The sequence below is a fragment of the Lepisma saccharinum genome, chromosome 16 (genome assembly GCF_977018435.1).
Source record: "Lepisma saccharinum chromosome 16, izLepSacc3.1, whole genome shotgun sequence".
In the NCBI taxonomy this organism is placed as follows: Eukaryota; Metazoa; Arthropoda; class Insecta; order Zygentoma; family Lepismatidae; genus Lepisma; species Lepisma saccharinum.
In genome coordinates, this window is record NC_139244.1 from 42,340,562 (window position 1) to 42,356,219 (window position 15,658).

Below are 15,658 nucleotides of genomic sequence, written 5' to 3' on the forward strand. Positions count from 1 at the left end.
CACTCAGGTTGTGGAATAAATTGTTTTGTTGGTTTCAGAGACCTATCAGAACAGTTCAGCAGTTTGCCCAGCTAAAGAACGACGAGAGGCGGTCAATGCTGAAATATTTTACGGAAGAACAGTATGAGGATGTTGTGAAAGTGCTTGCCAAAATGCCCTATATTGATTTCCAAGTGCGATCAGAAGGTAAGCTTCAGTAATTGCACCTACCGTAGCATTGTGCAGTAATTGTAAGGCTTCTAGTGGCCTGGGAAACCTGGAAAAATGTCAGGGAATAATAAATATGGTTGTTGTACAGTTCTGTTCACATAAAGTGGTGCATTTTATTAGGTTTGACAGTTGAAGTTTATGCCACTTTATCTGAACAGGAGTGTACATACAACGCATAGAGATTATTCACATACTTGTGTAATTAATTTGTTGGAAAGATAGAAAAAAACTGGAAATATGTTTGTTTTTTCTTTAGACTGGAACCACTGCTTGCATATTTTCACCCCAAAAATGTGCTGTAAATAGAGTTAAGTTAAAAGGTCTAAATAATAGTCTGGAAAATTATTTGAAAATACCTGGAAAAATCAAGGATGCTTTGTAAAAATAAGTAGCGACCCTCGTATAGATTCCATGAAATGCAAATCCTGTAAAAGTCCAAGAAATCAATGAACCTGTAAGTGCAAAAGTAATGGAAAAGCCAGGAAATTTGAAAAATATATTCAAGAAGATGGATAAGTCCAGGCGAGAATTAAGTGTGTTTGTACTTTTCAAGACTTGGAAATGGAAAATATATCCTTTTTTTCTTTCTTCAACCAGTTATTGATGAGACAGACATGTTAGATAGTTAATTTTTCTTCATTTATTTTTAGCAGTGTTGAATAAACTTTATTTTCTTGAATAGCATGTGCAATTTAACACTTCATACTTGGAAATGGCACCACAGAATGATATGAAAATTTCATTTTAAAATACTTCTTCTTCTTCTTCCTCTTTCCCCTTTTACTTCATAGCGTCGGGGTTGCTTCTATCCACTCCTTCCATCTCTCCCGTTCCTTTGCCATTCTCTTCAATTCTCTTATTCCTTTTTCTTTTGTCCTATTTCTTCTATTCCTTTTTCGAATGTCTCTCTGTCATTGACTACTTAGAGGTGTTAACTTTGGTTCTTTTCAGAGAAGAATCACTTTCAGAATAATTTTGTAAAATGTAGAAGTTATGGGGTTAATATTGGAGGCATTTTTTGTAGCACAGGTCAGAGAAGGTGACACTCTAACTTTAATGTCTTTCATTCCAGTGATTGATGATGAAGCTCCCACTGAATATACTGCAGGAGCCATTGTCACAGTGACCGTCACTCTCATACGGAGGAACATGGAAGTTCTCTTTGGTGATGAAACCATCAAGGACAAACATATTCACGAAACACACGAAGAAGAAGAAGAGCACAAATCAGAAGATGAAAAGAAGGAAGAACCCAGTAACCAGGTATGAACTGCAATTCCAGTCAGAAGTTCTCCTGAACTTTTAGTTTCTTTTCTATATGCCGTGAAGAATGTCAGAAGGCTAACTTTTCAGGAATGAAAGCATGAATTTTGGTTATTACACTCAAAAAAAGTATGTGAGATTAAGGATGAATCATCAGTATTTTGTTGATACCAATAGGGTAAATACATCAAGGTGCCCCAGGCTCGATTTCCAGTAGATGTACGTTGTACAGTGATTCAGGTTCCATTTTAAATTGAGGGCGACCTTCAGGGAAGGCTCTCATAAGTTAACCTCTCTTCCACCACCGAAACTACATTCTTGCAGGTCATCCAGGCTCGGGAGCTGCACTTGCAGTCAGTATATTCTCTAGAGATTGTTCCGCAACACTCCACCCTTGCCGGGTCGCCTCTGGTAGGAAAAAAGAACACAAATAAACAACTAAATTGGCTCGTAGTCCTGGGTTCCCATCCCGTTCCTCACCAGAGCGCTTGGAACCAAAGACTCAATTCACAGGCAAGAACTTACTGAATTAATGCTGTAGGGTGATTTCTGAAACTCGCAGAAATGGGCTGTATACATTTATTTACAGTTCAACAAAAAAGGCTCGGATTCTTCCATTAACAGCATGAGACAGAACAGGAAATCATTAACGTTGTTTTGAGAGGCACCACACCTCTGCAGTCCGAGGGACTGATGACCGTTACTGGGACTTGTAGCACAGCAGGGGAGAATCTGTTACGTTTTTGGACCCTGCGAAGTATTCTAGGTTAGGAAAGGAACCCCCTGCTGTTTCGAGGGAGACAAAAGCGACTGACCACTCAAGAATGTCTGCTAAGGAACGGAAATGTTATGTTTGTTTGTCAACGTCCCATCTGCAAGTTTCCACAAAGCTGCAAAGAAAGATAACGTTTCAGAGTCAAAAAACATCATAGGCAGGGTGTGTCAGTGAGATGCACCTGTAATTCGACAAATTTTAAGATTTCAAATAGTAAAATTCAGGAACCTTTCATCATTGGAGAAATAAATGGAATTCAGATACCAATGTTTATGCCTTTATTTCGGAGATTGGATAAAAAGGGGGAAAATTACGTCATAGTAAGTTGAATGTAAAGTTAGCTGAGGGGAAAACAACGACTGTGAGACACATCTTTTTCAATGTCACTTTCTATGGTTAACGGGTATGAGAGAAATTCTTTGTTTTGGAGAATCCGCAGCATCAGTATATCCTCTACAGATGTGTTGTCCTGTCTCTTGTCCATTTATGCACTGAGTAACACTATACAGCTGTAGATTTTTCCAGCGATGTAATCATTTTAGTTGTTGAGTGGTTTACTTTGTCCTTAATAAAGAGGTTAACTCTCATAAATGTTGTAGCAATGTTAGTACTTCAGTGTGTTGTAATTTGTTATTGATAAGGAGTTACTCTCCAAAATGTGTGTTCTTTTAATTTGCTGATGTACAGTAACTCTGATTTCCATGTCACCACATAAAGAGAGGATGCAAATAGGTGCAGTGCTGATGCATCATTTTAATTAGCCTATCTGAATGTAAAGTTGTCTTAAAACAAGCACACCAAGCAATAGACCCCGTGTATAAAATGTTAGTGATAATCTATTTCAAATATAAATTTCCAACTGTTTCATGGAAACTTGTGTGGTTCATTCATCTCTTTTCTCGATGTATGTAACGATGTGACTGCCTTAGAAAGAAAAACTGCATATTTACTTTACAAAACTATGTTCTAAGCCAGGAATTACCCAACTTTTTGTTTCACGGCACCCTTAGTGTTTCAAGATTTCTCCGCGGTGCCCAAGTCAGAATGTAGGCCTTTCTAACACTTGCAGCGATCAGTTAACGTGGTTAGGTTGCTTGCCTTAAGTTACAAGGTGTACAACTTTGCTTCCGCCGTTTTCCGACAGGTGGCAACAACAGGAAGTAGCGGTCGAAAGAAGCAGATCGCAGATGTCACGCAGTTAGCTTGGACCTCTGTCAAACATTAGTCGAGTGGTGTGTGCATCGTGAAGTTGTTCGCGATTGAAAATGTCAGTTTACGAGCCAAATTCTCGCCATTTGCGGGAGGTTCTACTTTTTTGTTTCAATATGAAGAAAACTGCGGCTGAGGCTCATCGAATGCTCTCCACTACGTATGGTGAGGACACTATAAGTGAGAGAACCTGTCGTGAGTGGTTTCAACGCTTCAAGAATGGTGACAGAGTGGTGGAAGACAGAAAGTTTTCGAAGATGCAGAATTGGAGACATTGCTGAGTGAAGACTCAAGAACTCAAACTCAAGAAGAATTGGGACGATCATTGGGAGTGACACAGCAAGCCATTTCAAAACGTCTGAAAGCCATGGGTATGATTCAGCATGACAACGCATGACCCCACGTTGCCAAAGTGGTGAAAACGTACTTGGAAACATTAAGATGGGACATCCTACCCCACCCACCTTATTCTCCAGACATCGCTCCCTCTGATTATCACCTGTGGATCGCCTCCAAAGATGAACAATTTTTTAGACGCGGCATTCGTACGCTGCCCGAAAGATGGGAGAAAGTAGTGGCCAGCGATGGACAATACTTTGAATAATGCCTGGGTAAACAATGTTTTTCATTCCAGCGTCATATTTTGGGGGAAAAACGGCGGAAGCAAAGTTGTACACCTTGTAAAAAATAAACCTATATTTCAAATTCAGAAACATTTTTTATGTAAAAAGTACTAAAATAGCACATAGTTGTAGCAATCATATTCATAACAATCACTGTCATTTCAGTGAAAATATTGGAACATTTTGCAGCACCACTAGGAACCACTGTTGTAAGCAATGTACATTTTAAATTCATTTAAAAAATAATATTCTGCACTCAATTGCAGGTTATTTACATACAATAAAGTTATATGAGTATGCTATGATGATTGGACGTTGATATTGCTGTGTTCTGATCCAGTGTTGTTTTATCTTGTATTTTGAACGGGGACTGTTGAAACTGTAGTTGAGGAAAGGAGGTAAAATACAGTAAAAATATTTGGTCAGTAAAATTATTAGCAGTTGTACTGATAAACGGACAAACTGCAACAACACCGGTTACAGTAAATGTGCTAATTTAAGTTGAAAGTTGTCTTAATGATGTGGTACCCATCTGCACTAGTACGCTGTGTTGTGATAATTGTATCACCATATGAGTTAGTTGACTGTGGCACGTGTTCCTTTTATCTGTTGTTACCTCATTTTTGCATACACCTTGTTTTATTTATTTCAATACACATAGTTGTACTGTAATGGAAATTGGCATTGCAGGTTAAGAAGCCTGTGTGGCAGAAGCAGCAGAAAAAGGGGAAGAAAGGGGGAAAGAAGGGAGGGAAGAAACAACCACCAAAGCCTGCCCCTGCCAAGAAGACTGAGGGGAAGCCACAAGCAACTGAAGAAAATACAGAGAAAACTGAGAAAAAGGTAGGGTTGCATTGGCGAGAATGTTTTAATTTGCTATTCTATTTATTTTACATCCAAAGTTTCAGCAGAAAACATTCTGGTTCGGATCCCACTTTAATAAACTGTAGGCTCAGTCTCGATTAACCTTCTGTGCATAAAGTTTACTTAAAACTGATACCAAACCAATATCTGGTTGGGAAACTAATAAAATTTGATATTTACTGCATAAAAATTTCAAGATTGATATTACATGATAACAAAGTTACAACAGGGGGAAGTTTGGCAAAAACAGACAAATTTACGTTATTAATTACAATTATTATTATTTACTTTTAATGAACTAAAGAGCATTCCATGACATTCGCTACGAGACTCGCCGGCAAGCGGCCCGGCGTCAGCGCTTGTCTTTCCCGGTGAACGGGTCTGCGACAGTCGCACGCTACAGTCTGTTTGTTTCGCTCTCCCTGCCTTCGCTCTCTTTCCCTTTCTGTTGACATTGCAGACTGACGCCAGTATAATCCTCCCTCGGAAGTTGTGTTGTGTCGTGTCCGTGTGTTGAAGATTGTGGCTTAATATGGCACCACAAAAGTTTACATTACAACAAAGGATTTATCTTGTCGGGTGTTACTTCGGAAAGAGGAATTGTCGAGAAGTGTGACGACGTTTTGCAATGAAATTTCTTGGTGTTCCGGTTCCACATAGGACCACTATATTAAACCTCGTAAAAAAGTTTAGAGTAACAGGGTCAGCCTGCGATTTTTATTTATATGGACATTTAAAAAAATAAAGTATACAAAGACAATCTGCACACCATCCGTGAGTTCAAAGACAGTATTGTACGAGAAATCGGGAGAATTACAGTAGACGAACTTGCACATGTAAATGCCAATTTCCTTCGGAGATGCCAGGAATGTGTTGCAGCAGAGGGACATCATTTTCAACACCTTCTGTAGCCAAGGTTAATACACAATATGAAAACTGTGTACTGCTGACGCCGGGCCGCTTGCCAAGTCTCGTAGCGAATGTCACGGAATGCTCTGTATCATGCAATTACAATTATTGTACGTATTAATTAATAGCAACATACGAATGGCATAGTAAGCCAGTTAGTAGCTATTATCAAAGAAAAGGAGTGTACAGCTGCGTGTCAAATATTTTCTGCTGAAACTTTAGATGTACATATTTCCTCTATAAAAAAATATCCTATACATTGATTTCCCTTCAAACTTGACAGTCGTTTTGACCATAAATTTCAGCCATTTGCATTAGATGTGGTGAAAAAAGATACGGAACATAAAATGTAGCCTGAAAACAATGTCTTTTACCCCAGATTTGTATAATTTTTCTTAGCTGAGTTATCATAATTATCGCAACTGTCTGCATAGGCCAAAAATGGTGCAAGTCATGAAACAAAAATGGCCGCCATTTTCAAACTAAGTCTAGTTTTAGAAAAATAATGCATGTTTTGAATTACCATTGTACAGGGGTTACAATGACAAACAAATGAAAAATTTTAAAAATGGTAGAGCGAACAGTGCTTAACCATTTGGAACGGATTGACCCTGAAATATTAGGCAATTTCCAAAAAACGTAAAATTTTCGTAAGAAGGAATAAAAAAAACTAAAAAAAGAATGATACGGAATGCTCTGTATCATGCAATTACAATTATTGTACGTATTAATTAATAGCAACATACGAATGGCATAGTAAGCCAGTTAGTAGCTATTATCAAAGAAAAGGAGTGTACAGCTGCGTGTCAAATATTTTCTGCTGAAACTTTAGATGTACATATTTCCTCTATAAAAAAATATCCTATACATTGATTTCCCTTCAAACTTGACAGTCGTTTTGACCATAAATTTCAGCCATTTGCATTAGATGTGGTGAAAAAAGATACGGAACATAAAATGTAGCCTGAAAACAATGTCTTTTACCCCAGATTTGTATAATTTTTCTTAGCTGAGTTATCATAATTATCGCAACTGTCTGCATAGGCCAAAAATGGTGCAAGTCATGAAACAAAAATGGCCGCCATTTTCAAACTAAGTCTAGTTTTAGAAAAATAATGCCTGTTTTGAATTACCATTGTACAGGGGTTACAATGACAAACAAATGAAAAATTTTAAAAATGGTAGAGCGAACAGTGCTTAACCATTTGGAACGGATTGACCCTGAAATATTAGGCAATTTCCAAAAAACGTAAAATTTTCGTAAGAAGGAATAAAAAAAACTAAAAAAAAAATATTTTTTTATAGAGAAAGAGCAACTCTTTGCAATGATTTTCAACATCAAAAGTTGTTGGTTCCATGATACCCACATGATGAAAATTCAGGTTTTCGTAACCTAGTTTTCCCACCACAAAAATTAGGCTACAAATCCATTATTTGTGTTTTTATAGGCATTTGTAAACTTTTTTGAGTGCTGATGTATTTTTTTCTGAAATCCTCCTTATTTTATTGAAGTTTGTGTAAAATTTCAAAGAGATCTGATGATTGGTTAAGGAGAAAAGAAATAAAATGTAAGCAAGGGTATCTTGTGTTGAGGGTCTCAAGAGTGACAGACAACACTGATTTGATGACATTTCAAAGTGCTGTAAAATGAAAACCGTTTGAGATAGAGTGAAAATAATTTAGGGGGTTTCTTTCAACCATAAAGGAAAGGTGTATACCAAATTTAATCGAAATCTGAGTTGGTGGGTGTCATGACCTCGTTGAAATGGCATGGAATGACCCCAAGGCAATTTCATAGTTGTTTATACAGTCGTAGTTACATTACTTTTACAAAGTTTTTACAATTTTCTTTTAATTTAACAAAATACCAAAACCAATTAAATTGTTTTTCAGTAAGAATTTAACCCTAGAACACTACCGTGTTCCAATATTACAGTGTAACTACCGCTACGTAAATTTTACGTACATGAAGGAATCTATTTTTAAAACAACCTCTACATCATGAAAACAAATTTCTATTCATTGTGAACATTATTTTGTTTATTTTTCCTTATATTGGAATTTTATTCTTCATTTTAAAATGTATAAACATGGTTTTATTAAACATAGAATATTTCAAGAGAAGATCTTGCTTGACAAGCCCGTTCTTACATTAAGAATGAAGGCAAAAAGTTCGAACAATGTAAAGCAAACAATAATAATGTTAATAACGCTGTAAATAAGGAACAAATGTAATTTTAAATTCTTACAAGAAAATAGTGTATGCTTCTAAACTTTCGTTTTCAAAATCTAAGTATCCAAATCGAATTTACAAATGTCAAAATTATGTGAAAGATATTTCTCGTTTTACACAGCTACGTAAAATTGACGTACAGTGCACAACATAACAAACCAAATCAAGACGATCAGCGCTTGCACTCTCCTTACCACAGTGCTGCCTTATGTCTGACAGACAACTTGAGGCACTGCTAGGCAGAGGGCTGAGTGGGTACGAGGCGGGAGTTAGAGGGGAGGGATTTGAGCGCAAAGCATACGTAAATTTTACGTACGGTAGTGTTCCACAAATTGGCTTCCCACAGAAGCAGTACGTAGTTGTCATCCTCCTTTTCTTGTAGTTGCAGAAACTGCAATACTTTCAGTTCCCTTGTGACGTGGCTGCTACTGTACTTGTCTCTTCCTTCCCCAGTACCTTCAAAATTAACTTTCTTAACTCCTGTGACACTCCCGGATTTATTAGCCTTTGCTCCTGCCAGATCTTGATCAAGATCTCATGGAGGTGAAGCATGAACTGAATTCGTGAGAATGGTCTCTTTTCTGAGTTGCCCTGATTGTTGTAGGAGTTGTGAGTGTGAATAATGTATCCATTGATCGCTGCGATATTGATCATATTATAGAAAAATTCACGCAAATCTTACGTGAATACAAATGGCGTTATTACTACATGCACGTCAAAATTACGTGCAAGATTTTTCTTCTGTTACTATCGCTACGTATTATTGACGTACAGAGTCCCACATAACGCACAAACTAAAGACGTTCACTGCTTTCACCCTCCTTACCACAGTGCTGCCACGTGCCTGACAGAATGCCCGAGGAATACCATAGGCGGAGGGGTAGGTGAGTGCGACGAGGGAGGTAAGGGAGGGAATTGAGTGCGGAGCATACATAAATTTTACGTACGGTAGTGTTCTAGGGTTAAAGAATTTAGTTAAAAAATCCTTTACATATGTGATATTAACAATAATGTTTCTTTTAAGAAAGAAATCCAACATCTTTTAAGGAAGGAAAGATTTCAACACAGATCAATACATCACAGACAGATGCAACAGTTTGCGCTTGAAAAAGTGGTTGTCGTCTGGGGCGACACATAGTCTTCCCATATTGTTTTCCAAAATACCAAATTCATGTGTACAAAGGATTCCAATAACTCTTCAGATTTTTTCCTTGTGGAATGAATATTAATGAACACTTGATGACTGTATGACTTGTAATCTTTTCTTCACCTCTTTTGCAGCAGGTCCATAGAGTTAAGAAGGTGGATATAGTTGATGAAAGTGATGTATCGGATGAGGATGCAGATAGATCTGATAGATCAGATGATGAACCAGAAGACCAGTATGCCGAAGGAGACAAGAAAGTAAGCGGAATGTTCTGTATTTATTAGGGCAGTAGTAATACCTGTACACCTGAACATTGTGGCAGCTTCAAGTTGTTCAAAGTAGGGCTGAACCAATTCCCATCTATATCTATACTGATGCTTGAAAATTGTAACAGTTAAAAGTTCTTCAAAATATTGATTAATATGAGTGAGTGAGAATTTCACTCCAATTATAAACATCAATTTACAAGAGTTTTGCTTGAACATATTGAAAAATTACATCAAGGGTATAAAAATGCCTGCTATGTAATGACAAAATACAGTTTTCACGTAATATTTTGTACAAAATCAATTGAAACCTCAAATTGTGTATATCTTCCAGGACAATTAGACTGCAAAAGTGTCATGTGCCATTTTTGCGTACCCCACGAATAATCTCATGCTGGAAAAATATCGGCCAGTATCAGTAAATAAAATCCAACCGATACTTTCTGACACCGTTACCATGGTCATTGGCAGATATCGATACATCAACATCGGCCCAGCCCTAGTTCAAAGTAGTTGTAAATGTTTGTATCTTTCTACAGATGGCTAGGGGAAGTAGGGGCAAGGGGGCTGTCACCCCAGGTGCCAAGGCAAATATAGTACTGAATGAGCAAAGACATAAAGGTTGGAAAAAGTTAGAAAAAGGAAGAGATATTCTTACTTGTTTTGTTTGCAATACAACCATTCTGTAAAAGTCGCATCATGTCCATACTTATTGCTAGGGCCATGCATTTTTGGTGAATAGATAATCAAGATTTTGGTGAAAAAACAGCACATTTTGGTATCAATAGCAGTATATAAAATCAGATTTTGATGTTAAAATGTTGAACATATTCTAAATTTGATTTGACAAACCATGCATCTTATGCAAAATCCATTGCTTTTGTAATGGTACATTTATGCAGGTATCAGAGTATTAAGTTCATTCATGTGTAAAGGAGTTCAATTTTGCTTCTGAAAGTTTTACACCTGAATTAATCAGTTTTCTGTAACAATGCATAACTCACAGGATAATTCAGACTTCAGAAACTGTTGCGTCAGTAAATAAAGAAACTGTTGTCAGTAAATAAAGAAACTGTTGTGTCAGTAAATAAAGAAACTGTTGTGTCAGTAAATAAAGAAACTGTTGTGTCAGTAAATAAAGAAACTGTTATGTCAGTAAATAAACTAAATTTCATGTTCAAGAGTTTATTTTGCCATCTGCAGTTCATGTCACGTCATTTCTTGACAAAATATTGTTGAAAAGTGTACCTCATTCCTTCAGAAACATGGAAAATGAACATTTCAACATGTTATTTTAAGTTTCGTGTTTCCGTCAATAACAAAATATTCATTGCTTAAAATCATATTTCATATGATTCATTCATGATAACATAATATACAAGATATAAAGTAATATCAAATAGTATATAGTATATACTGTATATAGTATAATATAATAGTATAAAATCGAAACTGTCAATATCAAGGAAACAACTGTATTCAATAAACTGCATTGTAAATTACCCACAGAACAGAAAAATACTGTATTTACTCATGTATAATTTGCATTATTTTCCAAAATATTTGCCCCCCAAAACTGTAGTGTGTATTAGGCATGGAATAATTCGGACAAGCAACATGAAACCATGCATGTTTTCACTATCTCACTGCATATAACACACGTATATCTATCCACAGATACAGATACAAATTACCAGGTTGGATATCTTTAGTAATAATTATTAAGAAAAGAAAGAAGAAAAACTATAAGAGTGAAATGCCAGTTTCCCATGATTTTTTATTTTTGTATTGGAGTATTTTGAGGCACCAAGAAAACGGTACCATTCTTGTAGATGCATATCTGCTTGTGAAATAATAGAAAATAACTTCCTGAGCACTGCAAATCCACAATGTAATTTTAAACTTGTCTCTTCTACTTCAAAATAAAGAAGCTTTGGAATGCAAACTGGAGGGAGGAGGTTGGCATGGGTTGGTGACTCATTGTATACACAAGATAATGATCTCCTCTTGGTCCACATTTCAACAGGTGACTCATTGAGTAGGTATGATTCATTCACTCTTCATCGGCATAGTACCAGTTTTACAACCTACTGCTAAAAAAGCCATTTCTGGAACCTGAATTACATTATATGCGAGATATAATTGTTTGTAGCTTATCCCCATCAAAACAAGGGTGCACATTATACACACACGCACTATGTACACGTGTAAATAAGGTAAGTAATGCTAAATTTGCATTTATAATCTTTTGTTTTAGTAATCTTTGCACTCCAGTTAGAAGAAGAAAAATGGTGCATAGGAGAGAGTGCACTTGAGACAAAATTAATATAATTTTCATTGTGGATGGTTTAGAGTGTCAGTGAGTTGTTTTGTGTAGGAAAATCATAAAGCGTAAGGTAGGGGAATATTTGCTTATCCTGAGGAGGAGGGGGGAGTAGAGGAAATAGGAGAGAGGGGGGTAAAAGAGCCAATCACCTCTACTACCGGGGTGTAAGGGGTACCTTCCACATAGGGGCCCTAAAGTCAACCTCACTTCCATGTAGTACACCCTGGACTGTAGACTAACGAGACTCTGGTGACTGGCACTATGGCCAGTATAATTTTGTGTGTGTTGTCCTGTTTTTTGTCCTTGTGTGTGCTGAGTGCCCATTTACAGCCTCAGCTTTTAACAGAAGTCAGAAGATTTTAAGTTATGCAACGTTAGAGTTGTCATTTGTAATGATAAGGGGCTGGCCTCTGTATAATGTGACGTGTGCAAAATAGCCTAAGTGCTGACGCACCCAAAATTTTAAATTCAAATTCAAAGTCAAAACCTCTACTACCCTGTTGTAATCTGTTTCATTTTTTATTTTGTCCTTCACTGCTGCTTTAAACAGTTCACAAACTGAGCTGGGTTATTGTTGTCAGGCTATCACGTATGTTTTCAGACTATAACAATCAACGATGTTGTTGTTGCAGTCATTGCTCCAAGTGTCATGTGCTTTGGGGGGATGTTTACTGGAGTCTCATGCTCCTATATTAGAACGGATGTTTGCTGGAGTCTCATGCTCCTATATTAGAACAGCTGGGGAGGGGAGGAGTGGGTGCTTTTTGTATTTCCATTTGGAGGACTCCCGTTTACTTGCAAATGCTTCTATATGGCTGGAGCATGATGCTGATCACTACATCTCCAGTTGGGCAGACATTGAGAATGTGTGGAACCTTGTTTCCATAACATTATCATTTTTTTTACCTTTATCTTATTATATTATTCTCATTGTCTAATGTGAAATTAGAAATGATTTTAAATAAAACTGTGGTAGATTAATATTGTAAAGTTTCAATGGAATACTAACATTAACATTTATAAAAATGTAGAACTACAAGTACTGTAAATTGTTACAGTGTTCACATATCAGTATGAGTATTGGTTCATTGAGGTATCACTAGAGGCATGCAAATTTCGTTTTTGACGAAAACACGAAAAATGTAATAACATGCTATAATGTTAATTTTTCATGTTTCTGAAAGGTGTGAGGTGCATTATTGTACCCTGTTTTGTCACGAAATGATGCGAAATGAACTGCAAAATGCGAAATAGACTCTTAAACACGAAATTTACTGTTTATATACCGACGCGACACTTTCTGAAGTTATGCAATTCACGGAAAATTTCCTTAATTCTGCTGTAAATATTTGAGAAGCAAAAATTGACCCATTTACACAGAAATAAACTAAATACTCTGGTAACTACATACATGTTCTATTAGAAGGGATAAGTTTACCTTGTATAATAAGTGCAGTTTTTGAATCAAATTTTGAATTATATTCACAATTTTAAAACCAAAATGTCATTTTATATAGCACTTTTGATGTGATTATTCACCGCTATAACACCAATATGTTATATTATTTACCGCTTTTGAACCCGAAATCGACTCTGTTTTTGTACCGAAATTTGGCTTTTTTATTTACTAAAAATATGTGCCTCTAGATCACCCATCACCTATGGCAGGAGAAATTATTTTCCATATGCTGTTTTTATTTGCCTTTCCTTATGAATATTTAGTTCAGAATTCATGACAACATTAGAGTTCGAACAGGTCGTTCGAACCTAGTCGCCAGGAAAGCTACAGTTCAACATTAGAGTTGTTTCATTATAATTTGCCACATATCCAAGATCAAATGTTTCTGCAGTTTACCTCAATTTTTATTTTCTTGAAATTTTTCTACCATCTCAAAAGAATGAATTTATAGTCTTTCCAGTTGCAGTCAATTTGTTTTGGAGATGTAAACTGTTAGCACCATCTTGTGACAATTTGACAAAACATCTGTGTATTTTGCCCAACACCCTGGGCAAAGGGAAGCAGGAGATGGAAGTAGGACTAGGTGACCTTGAACCATCCAATAACATGCCAGTTTCTATGCACGATACCTTTACTCGCCAATCAGCAGGGGCTGAAATGCAGTTGCAGTATATCAGCGAGGTCTTCTGCTGTATCTACTATAATGTTGCAAACTGTATGGTTAAATAGTTTTCTACGTACAGGGTTTTTTTGTTCCATATAATGCCTTTACCAGTATAGAGGCAGATTAGCGATGCATTTTTTAGAATCATAATTAAAAGCATTGGAGCACAGTAAACACAAAACTATGATTTTTAACAGAAGAATAACATATTATGCATGAAGGTGATCGATTGAAAAAGAACATTTGCAATTTTTGAAAGCAAAGAAAATTTTTATCAAGGAATTACTAATTAGTTTGAAAACGAAGAGAAAGGCTGCCTTTCACCTTCAAATAGCCACCAATTAAAGAAAGAAGAAAGATGTTAAGGATTTTTAACTGTCTTCATTTTTCTGGGACTGCTTTCCCAAGGATAAGGATCACCGCATACCACTGACTGTAATATATCATTTATTACTAATGTTTATTATTTTTTATGCGTGTAGGTAATTAAGACCACAAGAGAGGCAAAATCTGTGATGTTGTACTAGTCTTTATTATTATTAATAACACCACCACTAAAACTATCTTCACTTTCAGAACTTGTCTGCAGATGATGAAGACACAGAGTGGGAGAAGTTCCAGACAGGAATATCAAAAAGAGAAAAAGTTCTGGAGGGACGGAGTAAAATGTCTCACAGTGTTCACTGCCCATTTTTCCCAGAGGTAGGTGTTTACATACATTACTTATGTAAAAGCATGCCTTTTGACAGAGTACCTATTCTCTCAAAATGTAATGTGGTAGAATAATGAATGCAAGATGGTTCCTAATATCCCAACTGATATTGTATGCCAATTGTCTATGTTGTAGAATTTCATACTGCAATTTAGGTATCAAGAAACTAAAAATTCATTTTGAACCTTCAACTCTGTTAATTCTGATGATTTCATTTCCAATTCTTGTCATTTTTGGTACATTACAATTAATTATTTAGTACAAAAAAGTTCAGACTCGTACAATATTCGAGGTTGCTTTTTTTCAAAAAAAATATATTAATTTTGAAAAATTGCAGAAGTCACAAATGGTTAGCCCATTCCCAATCACAAATTATCCATAAAGCTATAATGTCTAGTAGAAGAGACTCACTTTAAAGCTATTTTAATTTCCTTTAACTTGATGTAAGAAAAAATGCCAATTTTATTTCGCTATTAACAGTGTGTTAAAGACCGACATATGATGAGTTTGTGTGTAGAAATTTTAAGTGGAATGAAAATGAGATCATTTAAAAAAAATACATATCTAATTAAAAACTAATCTAATCTACTACGTGGAATTTTTAGCGAAAAATGCAGGCTTGACCAGGACTCGAACTCAGGTCTCTGGCTTACCATGCCATTGCTCTACCACTGAGCTACCAAGCTGGCCTGGTTCACCTGATTTTTTGCTATCGCTGTTTTACCTGTGTGGAATCGTCCTACCGCAATGAGATCTGTTGCCTTTGACACACTGTAGACGTCGACATTGCCTGGTTCCTCTCAGCGTAACGATGTAAATAAGATTTGGCATACAAACGAGATCTACTACATAGAATTTTTAGCAAAGAATCAGAGTGAGCCTTGTTCAAGCCTGCATTTTTTGCTGAAAATTCTATGTAGTACATCTCCTGTGTGGGCCAAATCTTCATGTAATCTAATCTCATTCAGCATTCTTTCAACTACAAGAGTTCTGATGAT

At 36.3% G+C, this 15,658-nt stretch overlaps 1 protein-coding gene across 1 annotated transcript in view; it reads left to right on the forward strand.

The window, feature by feature from the left end:
• Sec63 (translocation protein Sec63) overlaps positions 1 to 15,658 on the forward strand; it is a 63,786-nt gene that overhangs the window by 41,363 nt on the left and 6,765 nt on the right. Inside the window, exons 9-13 of the mRNA XM_083138315.1 lie at positions 8 to 186; positions 1,283 to 1,473; positions 4,771 to 4,923; positions 9,368 to 9,490; positions 14,525 to 14,650. Of these exons, the coding sequence (XP_082994441.1) occupies positions 8 to 186; positions 1,283 to 1,473; positions 4,771 to 4,923; positions 9,368 to 9,490; positions 14,525 to 14,650 (772 nt within the window). The remainder of the gene's footprint in view (positions 1 to 7; positions 187 to 1,282; positions 1,474 to 4,770; positions 4,924 to 9,367; positions 9,491 to 14,524; positions 14,651 to 15,658) is intronic.